Source organism: Stegostoma tigrinum, chromosome 29, assembly GCF_030684315.1.
Source record: "Stegostoma tigrinum isolate sSteTig4 chromosome 29, sSteTig4.hap1, whole genome shotgun sequence".
Taxonomy (NCBI): Eukaryota; Metazoa; Chordata; class Chondrichthyes; order Orectolobiformes; family Stegostomatidae; genus Stegostoma; species Stegostoma tigrinum.
Window position 1 is genome coordinate 43,809,639 of NC_081382.1, and position 11,989 is coordinate 43,821,627.

Here is an 11,989-nt window from a genome sequence, read left to right on the forward strand (position 1 = left end):
GCAATACTGGAGGGGGTGTGGGTGGGGTGCCCTGAGGGAGTGCTACACAGTCGGGGGGTCAGTGCTGAGGGAGCGGGCACTGTCGGAGGGTCAGTGCTGAGGGGGCGCCGCAGTGTTGGAGGGTCAGTGCTGAGGGAGTGTTGCACTGTCGGAGGGTCAGTGCTGAGGGAGTGTGGCACTGTCGGAAGGTCGGTGCTGAGGGAGTGGGCACTGTCGGTGCATCAGTGCTGAGGGAGTGGGCACTGTCGGTGCATCAGTGCTGAGGGAGTGAGCACTGTCGGAGGGTCAGTGCTGAGGGAGTGTTGCACTGTCGGAGGGTCAGTGCTGAGGGAGTTTGCACTGTCGGAGGGTCAGTGCTGAGGGAGTGTGGCACTGTCGGAGGGTCGGTGCTGAGGGAGTGGGCACTGTTGGAGGATCAGTGCTGAGGGAGTGGGCACTGTCGGTGCATCAGTGCTGAGGGAGTGAGCACTGTCGGAGGGTCAGTGCTGAGGGAGTGGGCACTGTCGGAGGGTCGGTGCTGAGGGAGTGCCGCACTGTCGGAGGGTCGGTGCTGAGGGAGTGTGGCACTGTCGGAGGGTCAGTGCTGAGGGAGCGGGCACTGTTGGAGGGTCAGTGCTGAGGGAGTGGGCACTGTCGGAGGGTCAGTGCTGAGGGAGTGCCGCACTGTCGGAGGGTCAGTGCTGAGGGAGCGGGCACTGTCGGAGGGTCAGTGCTGAGGGAGTGTGGCACTGTCGGAGGGTCGGTGCTTGGGGAGCCCCACACTGTCAGAGGGTCAGTGCTGAGGGAGTGTGGCACTGTCGGAGGGTCGGTGCTGAGGGAGTGGGCACTGTCGGAGGGTCAGTGCTGAGGGAGTGCCGCACTGTCGGAGGGTCAGTGCTGAGGGAGCGGGCACTGTCGGAGGGTCAGTGCTGAGGGAGTGTGGCACTGTCGGAGGGTCGGTGCTTGGGGAGCCCCACACTGTCAGAGGGTCAGTGCTGAGGGAGCCCCACACTGTCAGAGGGTCAGTGCTGAGGGAGCCCCACACTGTCAGAGGGTCAGTGCTGAAGGAGTGTGGCACTGTCGGAGGGTCAGTGCTTGGGGAGCCCCACACTGTCAGAGGGTCAGTGCTGAGGGAGCCCCACACTGTCAGAGGGTCAGTGCTGAAGGAGTGTGGCACTGTCGGAGGGTCAGTGCTGAGGGAGCCCCACACTGTCAGAGGGTCAGTGCTGAGGGAGCCCCACACTGTCAGAGGGTCAGTGCTGCAGGAGTGTGGCACTGTCGGAGGGTCAGTGCTGAGGGAGCCCCACACTGTCAGAGGGTCAGTGCTGAGGGAGCGCCGCACTGTCAGAGGGTCAGTGCTGAGGGAGCCCCACACTGTCAGAGGGTCAGTGCTGAGGGAGCCCCACACTGTCGGAGGGTCAGTGCTGAGGGAGCGCCGCACTGTCAGAGGGTCAGTGCTGAGGGAGCCCCACACTGTCAGAGGGTCAGTGCTGAGGGAGCCCCACACTGTCAGAGGGTCAGTGCTGAGGGAGCCCCACACTGTCAGAGGGTCAGTGCTGAGGGATGCCCCACACTGTCAGAGGGTCAGTGCTGAGGGAGCCCCACACTGTCAGAGGGTCAGTGCTGAGGGAGCCCCACACTGTCAGAGGGTCAGTGCTGAAGGATGCATCACTGTCAGAGGGTCAGTGCTGAGGGAGCCCCACACTGTCAGAGGGTCAGTGCTGAGGGAGCCCCACACTGTCAGAGGGTCAGTGCTGAGGGAGCCCCACACTGTCAGAGGGTCAGTGCTGAGGGAGCCCCACACTGTCAGAGGGTCAGTGCTGAGGGAGCCCCACACTGTCAGAGGGTCAGTGCTGAGGGAGCCCCACACTGTCAGAGGGTCAGTGCTGAGGGATTCATCACTGTCACCCCGTCAGAGAAGAAATTCTTCCCTCTGAGATGATGTCCCCTGGTCCTAGACTCTCTTACACAGGAAAACTACTTCGCCACATTGATCCTGTTGAACCTCCTGCTAAATCTTCCACGTTTCAGTAGAGTGGCCCTAGGAGAGGGTCAGCAATGAGGACATTCTGCAGTTTCAGTAGATCAGCACCCAGTGAGTGCTGTATTCGCTGAGATGCCATTTCTCATATGAGAGGATAATCTAAGGCCCCTGTTGTCTCCAGTGGATGTTGACAATTTGGAGTTCAAGTACAGAAGTTACTAAAATCCCGTCGGCAGGTGGAAGAGGCTAATCAAAAAGGCTGGCAGAATATTGGGCGTTGCTTCCAGGGGGCTGATGTATAAAGAGGTGAATGTTATGCTCACACAGTCATAGAGCTCATTTGGAATTATTTTGTTCAGTTCCTGACTCTAGAAAGGCTAGTAAGCCTTAGAGGCTACAGTCAGATTCACCAGAACCATCCCAGGGTTATAAGTTTAAATTCAGTGAGAGGTTGCATAATCTAGGTTTCTGTTCCTTCGAGTATAACAAAAAGGACTGCAATAGAGCAAAGATGTTTATGATAATTGTAGGATTCAACGGGACCTTTCAGAATAACTGTAAAGAAAGGACAAAACAGAAGTTGCTGGAAAAGCTCAACAGGTCTGGAGCATCTGTGGACAGAAATCAGAGTGAATGGTCCAGTGACCATTCCGCAGAACTGACTATTTCTTCTGGTAGAGGATGGGGTACAGGAGCTACACGTGCGAACAATGATAAAACTAGAGTCGGGCTTCCTCTCAAAAGGACAGTGAAAATCTTGAGTGCCGTCCCCCAGGACAGACATCTATTTCCCACGCGACCTTTGTCTCTTTTGCAGAATGCGACAGACAGCTATATGGACCAGGGGGTGCAATTGTGAGTCCCATGCAGCCCTATATAGAGGGTCAAGCCTGTCGGACCATTATCAATGTGGCTCCAAACAGCCGGATCGCGATCAGAGTTCTATACCTCAGATTCAATATTGGAATCAATGTCACTGCAACTGACTACATTCTTGTGAGTTGGACTAAAATTCCAATAAATTTGTTTCAAGGATTTACATTCTTCACTTAGTTTTCCCCATCTCTCTCTCTCTTTGCTTCACGGGGGTACCGTCTCCCACACACACTGACTCTCACTGGGGTACAGTCCCACACACACTGACTCTCACTGGGGAACGGGCTCCCACACACACTGACTCTCACTGGGGTACAGTCCCACACACACTGACTCTCACTGGAGTACAGTCCCACACACACTGACTCTCACTGGGGTACAGTCCCACACACACTGACTCTCACTGGGGTACAGTCCCACACACACTGACTCTCACTGGGATACAGTCCCACACACACTGACTCTCACTGGGATACAGTCCCACACACACTGACTCTCACTGGGGTACAGTCCCACACACACTGACTCTCACTGGGGTACAGTCCCACACACACTGACTCTCACTGGGGTACGGGCTCCCACACCCACTGACTCTCACTGGGGTACAGTCCCACACACACTGACTCTCACTGGGGCACAGTCCCACACACACTGACCCTCACTGGGGTACAGTCCCACACACACTGACTCTCACTGGGGTACAGTCCCACACACACTGACCCTCACTGGGGTACAGTCCCACACACACTGACTCTCACTGGGGTACAGTCCCACACACACTGACTCTCACTGGGGTACAGTCCCACGCACACTGACTCTCACTGGGGTACAGTTCCACACACACTGACTCTCACTGGGGTACAGTCCCACACACACTGACCCTCACTGGGGCACAGTCCCACACACACTGACTCTCACTGGGGTACAGCTCCCACACACACACTGACTCTCACTGGGGTACAGTCCCACACACACTGACTCTCACTGGGGTACAGTCCCACACACACTGACTCTCACTGGGGTACAGTCCCACACACACTGACTCTCACTGGGGTACAGTCCCACACACACTGACTCTCACTGGGGTACAGTCCCACACACACTGACTCTCACGGGGGTACAGTCCCACACACACACTGACTCTCACTGGGGTACAGTCCCACACACACTGACTCTCACTGGGGTACGGGCTCCCACACACACTGACTCTCACTGGGGTACAGTCCCACACACACTGACTCTCACTGGAGTACAGTCCCACACACACTGACTCTCACTGGGGTACAGTCCCACACACACTGACTCTCACTGGGGTACAGTCCCACACACACTGACTCTCACTGGGGTACAGTCCCACACACACTGACTCTCACTGGGATACAGTCCCACACACACTGACTCTCACTGGGGTACAATCCCACACACACTGACTCTCACTGGGGTACGGGCTCCCACACCCACTGACTCTCACTGGGGTACAGTCCCACACACACTGACCCTCACTGGGGTACAATCCCACACACACTGACTCTCACTGGGGTACAGTCCCACACACACTGACCCTCACTGGGGTACAGTCCCACACACACTGACTCTCACTGGGGTACAGTCCCACACACACTGACTCTCACTGGGGTACAGTCCCACGCACACTGACTCTCACTGGGGTACAGTTCCACACACACTGACTCTCACTGGGGTACAGTCCCACACACACTGACCCTCACTGGGGCACAGTCCCACACACACTGACTCTCACTGGGGTACAGCTCCCACACACACACTGACTCTCACTGGGGTACAGTCCCACACACACTGACTCTCACTGGGGTACAGTCCCACACACACTGACTCTCACTGGGGTACAGTCCCACACACACTGACTCTCACTGGGGTACAGTCCCACACACACTGACTCTCACGGGGGTACAGTCCCACACACACACTGACTCTCACTGGGGTACAGTCCCACACACACTGACTCTCACTGGGGTACAGTCCCACACACACTGACTCTCACTGGGGTACAGTCCCACACATACACTGACTGTCACTGGGGTACAGTCCCACACACACTGACTCTCACTGGGGTACAGTCCCACACACACTGACTCTCACTGGGGTACAGTCCCACACATACACTGACTGTCACTGGGGTACAGTCCCACACACACTGACTCTCACTGGGGTACAGTCCCACACACACTGACTCTCACTGGGGTACAGTCCCACACACACTGACTCTCACGGGGGTACAGTCCCACACACACACTGACTCTCACTGGGGTACCGTCCCACACACACTGACTCTCACTGGGGTACAGTCCCACACACATTGACTCTCACTGGGGTACAGTCCCACACACACTGACTCTCACTGGGGTACAGTCCCACACGCACTGACTCTCACGGGGGTACAGTCCCACACACACACTGACTCTCACTGGGGTACAGTCCCACACACACTGACTCTCACTGGGGTACAGTCCCACACATACACTGACTCTCACTGGGGTACAGTCCCACACACACTGACTCTCACTGGGGTACAGTCCCACACACACTGACTCTCACGGGGGTACAGTCCCACACACACACTGACTCTCACTGGGGTACAGTCCCACACACACTGACTCTCACTGGGGTACAGTCCCACACACACTGACTCTCACTGGGGTACAGTCCCACACACACTGACTCTCACGGGGGTACAGTCCCACACACACTGACTCTCACGGGGGTACAGTCCCACACACACTGACTCTCACTGGGGTACAGTCCCACACACACTGACTCTCACTGGGGTACAGCTCCCACACACACTGACTCTCACTGGGGTACAGTCCCACACACACTGACTCTCACTGGGGTACAGTCCCACACACACTGACTCTCACGGGGGTACAGTCCCACACACACACTGACTCTCACTGGGGTACAGTCCCACACACACTGACTCTCACTGGGGTACAGTCCCACACACACTGACTCTCACTGGGGTACAGTCCCACACACACTGACTCTCACGGGGGTACAGTCCCACACACACTGACTCTCACTGGGGTACAGTCCCACACACACTGACTCTCACTGGGGTACAGCTCCCACACACACTGACTCTCACTGGGGTACAGTCCCACACACACTGACTCTCACTGGGGTACAGTCCCACACACACTGACTCTCACTGGGGTACAGTCCCACACACACTGACTCTCACTGGGGTACAGTCCCACACACACACTGACTCTCACTGGGGTACAGTCCCACACACACTGACTCTCACTGGGGTACAGTCCCACACACACTGACTCTCACTGGGGTACAGTCCCACACACACTGACTCTCACTGGGGTACAGTCCCACACACACTGACTCTCACTGGGGTACAGTCCCACACACACTGACTCTCACTGGGGTACAGTCCCACACACACTGACTCTCACTGGGGTACAGTCCCACACACACACTGACTCTCACTGGGGTACAGTCCCACACACACTGACTCTCACTGGGGTACAGTCCCACACACACTGACTCTCACTGGGGTACAGTCCCACACACACTGACTCTCACTGGGGTACAGTCCCACACACACTGACTCTCACTGGGGTACAGTCCCACACACACTGACTCTCACTGGGGTACAGTCCCACACACACTGACTCTCACTGGGGTACAGTCCCACACACACTGACTCTCACTGGGGTACAGTCCCACACACACTGACTCTCACTGGGGTACAGTCCCACACACACTGACTCTCACTGGGATACATGTTGCATGGAAACTGGCCGTATCGTTCTAAAACAGCTGCAGTGTTATGATGAGCCAAATGGCCTACTTCTGTCTAATATGTTTTAATGATCTGGGGGGAGGAGTTATTCCAAATGTTAACAACCTTTGAATTTAATCTTCAACCAGTCATGCTTCTGCTTTACAGTGTAATTCATTCATTGACTGTTAAAGTCTTTTTGTTCTCAGATAAAAGATGTCACCACTCAGAGATATTCTGCGTACCGTGGTAACAGCCTATTCCAGTGGCAGTCGTTAGGCAGCTCCGTTGAGATTGAATTTCATGGTGATTTCGGATTCCGTGCTCTGTTCAGAGCTCTGCCCTCCAGGACCCTGGGTATTACCCGTAGGCTGAACTGTGGGTAGGAGGCATTCAGGCAGAATCTCTCTCCCCCAGATCATCCTGATGCTTCCTTATTTCCACACGGCTGTCCTCTGGTTCTCACTCCCCTGATGGCACTTGTAAAGGATCGTTCTTTCCCAAAGTCAAGGCAATCTTTGCTGTATTTACCTCCTAATGGAAACCAGACTTGCTGTAATGTTACGCTGCAAGGAATTTGTGTAGAATCTAATTGCAGGCTTCAGTAACTTGGAGGTGGTTGAATGGACACTGAAACGTTCCAGCTATGACCAGCGAGTATCTGTTTCAATTTGTGCTTTTGACAGCCCAAGATCTCCAATCGTTCAGACCCATTGCATCAATTGTGATGAAGCAGAGAATAATCAGAAAATGGTCTCTGTCCCAACCCAAACCACACAAGCTCCCAGCAGGGCTCTTATTGTTTACACAGGAGAGCAGCAAAGAGGCATTGAGTTTCATTTCTGAAGACCTGGGAATGATTATTTAAAAGCAGACTAAAGGACGATCTAATTGAGGTGCTTAAGATGATTCAGGATTTGATAGAGTCGTTCGAAGGAAACTATTTCCTCTGCTGAGGTTCTGAGGGTGAAAGGGAAGATTATTCACATTCATGCCAGGCCTTCAGGGCTGATGTCAGAAGCACATCCTCACACAAAACAAATCTGGAACTTTCTCTCCTCAAGTTAAAACCTGTTCATGCTGGGGTTAAAGTAGGGATGGGCTGGTGTCAATTAAAACTTTCAAAAGTTCAGTGCTCCTGTGCTCACTGCAATCCACTTCCTCCATGCTCTCTGTTCCAAGGTTTCTTCTGAATTTCCTATTGATTTATGACTGACAATATTATATTTATGCTACCTATAAATCATTCATGTTAAAAATATCAAATTTGAATAAAGGTGTGTGAAGACAGTGTTAATGTACACCAGGCCTCATGGTATAGTGCTAGATCTACATTGACAGGTCGATTAGTGACTTGGGCCCCCACATCCCACTGAGCTCTCACACTGCCACTTGCAGAAGTCTCCCTAGCTCTGCCATCTTTGAGCTAACTCAGCCTTGGTCAGATGGCAGGTCAGAGTTGAAGAGAGGTGCCATGCACTGTGCTAGTTCAGCAGAAGGGATCTTTAGGCCGATGTATCCTTCCCAAACTCATGAGTATAGTCTTGCATGTGGAACCCCATCTGAACTGGTGGAGTTGATCTGACTACTAGCTGACAATTGTTCGATGATGGGTGCAGGCCATTACATAAAGCTCAGGGACTGGCAGAAAGTTAGCCATTTGTCAACTGTTGGGTTGAATGTTTTTGATTTTACTTTGTCATAGGCTTTGATTGATTGTCAGTCACAGGTCTTACATACCAAGGACAGGGGAACTGACTCACCTGAAATGTCAGCCTTCCTGCTGCTCTGATGCTGCCAGGCCTGCTGTGTTCACCCAGCTCCACACCGCATTATCTCTGTTGACTTGCCCGATTAACTGATTTCAACTGAATTGGGAGTAATCATGCTGGATTCTTGTGATCCTGTATGATGGGAAATCTGTGCGCAGCAGGAAGACACGCTCCTGAACTGGTGTGATAATTGGAAATGGCATTCTGAGCTGGAGGCATGGCTGGTTTTGAAGTTTGGCCCAGCTTGGAGCGAGACATTTTCTCTAGCAGGAAGCTGCTGCCTAGTGTGATTGTGGCTAAGATCACAGATATTTAAAATCCTGTGATCCAATACAGCCCAAAACAGGAGGGGCACAGGGTTAAGGTGAGAGGGGAAAGATTTAAAAGGGATCTAAGGGACAATTTCTTCATGCAGAGGGTAGTATGTGTATGGAGTGAGCTGCCAGAGGAAGTGGGGGAGGCTGGTACAATTACAGCATTTAAAAAGTGTCTGGATGGGGACATGAATAGGAAGGATTTAGAGGGATATGGGCCAAATGTTGGCAAATGGGACTAGATTAATTTAGGATATCTGGGTCAGCATGAATGAGATGGACTGAAGGGTCTGTTTCTGTGCTGTACTCTAAGACTTCAATTGAATCCATCCAAGGAAAAGCAGATTCCTATGGAAAGCAAGATAAAAAAAATGAAGGGTCTAGGCCCGAAACGTCAGCTTTTGTGCTCCTGAGATGCTGCTTGGCCTGCTGTGTTCATCCAGCTTCACACTTTATTATCTCGGATTCTCCAGCATCTGCAGTTCCCATTATCTCTTGCTATGGAAAGCAGTTTGATGTGTATGTACTGTCGGTGCTGTAACCCTTCAGCTGCTGTGGCTGTTTGAGTTTGAGTTAATCCCAGGAATTGTTTTATATTAGTGTTTTGTATTTTAGTTGCATTTCTTCATCTTTTGATATGCAGATTTCATTCAATGTATATCATCTGTGGTTGAAACCTGTTACACCATCTGTGAGACAGTGAGCATCAAACACAGTGAAGACCTTGAATTTTTTACTGTCTGGAATGACCGCCTTGACAGAGCCACAAATCAGAGAAGGAGCTGGCTGGAGTGTCACATCGATATAAAAACTCTCATAGGTGTGATTGAAACCAGAGTGTAGATTCTTCACAATTGTGCTTCCTGCCATCACAGGGGCACCTGTAGGTTCAGGTGGCAACAAATACCACACATTGGCGTTGACTCAGCTCATTTGACTACGATATACACTTGAAAGACATGAGGTGGTACTGATGGTACAGTGGTAATGTCCCTGCGTCTGGACCAGGATGTCTGGGTTTAAGTCCCACCTGCTCCAGAGCTTGAGAACTATTTCTCTGAACAAGTTAATTAGAAAATAACTTTTAAAAAATGATTATTAGTAGCTCCTTCAGTCCACAATTCCTCATAAAATTAGCTCCATATGTAGGTATTAATACTTAGAAGGTATTTCAGTTGAATGAAGTCCAGAAGGGGGAGGTGATGGCATATAGTATTGCCATTGGACTTGGCATCCAGCAGGCCAGGCTGATTCTCCAGGGGGCACTGGTTGTCCAACTTAATCACCCTTGACCAGAGTGTCTTACTCAGCCATCCCAGAGCCAGCCCCATTGTGTCTTACACAGCCATCCCAGAGCCAGCCCCATTGTGTCTTACACAGCCATCCCAGAGCCAGCCCCATTGTGTCTTACTCAGCCATCCCAGAGCCAGCCCCATTGTGTCTTACTCAGCCATCCCAGAGCCAGCCCCATTGTGTCTTACTCAGCCATCCCAGAGCCAGCCCCATTGTGTCTTACACAGCCATCCCAGAGCCAGCCCCATTGTGTCTTACTCAGCCATCCCAGAGCCAGCCCCATTGTGTCTTACTCAGCCATCCCAGAGCCAGCCCCATTGTGTCTTACTCAGCCATCCCAGAGCCAGCCCCATTGTGTCTTACTCAGCCATCCCAGAGCCAGCCCCATTGTGTCTTACTCAGCCATCCCAGAGCCAGCCCCATTGTGTCTTACACAGCCATCCCAGAGCCAGCCCCATTGTGTCTTACTCAGCCATCCCAGAGCCAGCCCCATTGTGTCTTACACAGCCATCCCAGAGCCAGCCCCATTGAGTCTTACTCAGCCATCCCAGAGCCAGCCCCATTGGATGTGGACCTTGTGGAAGCCAGACCAGGTAAGGACAGCAGATTCTCTTCCCAAATGAAATTTGAGGTTTTTACAACAATTTCTCATGATCATCTTTATCAAGACAAGCTCTAAATTACAAACATATTCATGAAAGTAAATTCTAACAAATGCCAGGGTGGGATTTAAATTCCCAGACCTTGGATTATTAATCTGCATGACCACAATGTCACTGTTGCTCAAGCATGGTTACAATTGAGGAGGTTCTTTAATCCATGTGTTAAACCTGTATTAAACTATTTTATACACATTAAACATTGCTTCTGTTTTATAAATTACATTTATTTCCCAAGCTTAATTAATTTTATTAATCACTTGTGGGATGTGGGTGTCACTGGTGGGCAGCATTTATTGCCCAAGCCTAGCTGCCCCTGAGAAAGTGGTGGGGGACTGCCTTCTTGAACCGCTATAGTCTGCATCCTGTAGGGAGACTCGCCATAGCCTTCAGGAGGGAATTCCAAGATTTTGTCCTCGTGACATTGAAGGAATGACGATATATTTCCAACTCAGTATGATGAATGCCTGGAGGGGAACTTGCAGGGGGTGGTGTTCCCATGTGTCTGCTGCCCTTGTCCTTCTAGATGGAAGTGGTTGTGGGTTTGGAAGGTGCTGTCAATGGATTTTTCACAAATTTCTACAGTGCATCTTGTAGTTGGAATACACTGCTGCTATTGTGTGTTGGGTGGCAGAGTGACTGAATGTTTGTTGATGTGATGCCAGTCAGGTGGACTGCTTTGCCTTGGATGGTGTTCAGTTTCCTGACAGTAGTTGGGGCTGCACACATCAGGCAAGTGAGATGTACTCCATCACACTCCTGACTTGTACCTTGGATTTGGTGGACAGGCTTTGGGGAGTTACTTGCTGCAGGATTCATAGCCTTTGACCTGCTTCTACAGCCACTGTATCTATCTGGTGAGTCCAGTTGAGTTTCTGATCAATCGTTATTTGTAGTTGGAGATTCAGTGATGATAACACCATTCAATATAAAGGGGCAATGGTTAGATTGTCTCTTACTGGAAATGGCCATTGTCTGGCATTTGTGTGGCGTGAATGTTCCTTGGTAATTTTCAAGCCAAACCTATATAATATCCAGGTCTTGCTGCATTTGAACATGAATTGCTTCAGTATCTGAGGAGTTATGAATGGTGCTGAACCTTGTGCGATCATTAGCAAACATCTCCACTTCTGACCGTCTGATGGGGGCAAAGTCATTGATGAAGCAACTGAAAATGGTTGGGCTTAGGTCATTGCCCTGAGGAATTCCTGCAGAGATGTCCTGGAGCTGAGATGACTGACCTCTAACAGTCCAGTGAAGGTGAATGAGTTAATGTGTACTATGGTTTGGTTTAAAAAAAATGAAGGAATGGAATCAGGCTGTAAAAGTGCTGAACT

At 51.4% G+C, this 11,989-nt stretch overlaps 2 protein-coding genes across 6 annotated transcripts in view; one reads left to right on the plus strand and one right to left on the minus strand.

Moving 5' to 3' along the window:
* adamts13 (ADAM metallopeptidase with thrombospondin type 1 motif, 13) overlaps positions 1–10,852 on the plus strand; it is a 119,741-nt gene extending 108,889 nt beyond the window's left edge. For both annotated transcript variants that reach the window (XM_059638322.1, XM_059638323.1), the window contains exons 31-32: positions 2,781–2,959; positions 6,824–10,852. In XM_059638322.1, the coding sequence (XP_059494305.1) occupies positions 2,781–2,959; positions 6,824–7,000 (356 nt within the window). In that variant the 3' untranslated portion in view covers positions 7,001–10,852. The remainder of the gene's footprint in view (positions 1–2,780; positions 2,960–6,823) is intronic.
* The window catches only part of rexo4 (REX4 homolog, 3'-5' exonuclease), a 202,371-nt gene that overhangs the window by 147,380 nt on the left and 43,002 nt on the right, over positions 1–11,989 (minus strand). The gene's annotated exons all lie outside the window — the stretch shown is intronic.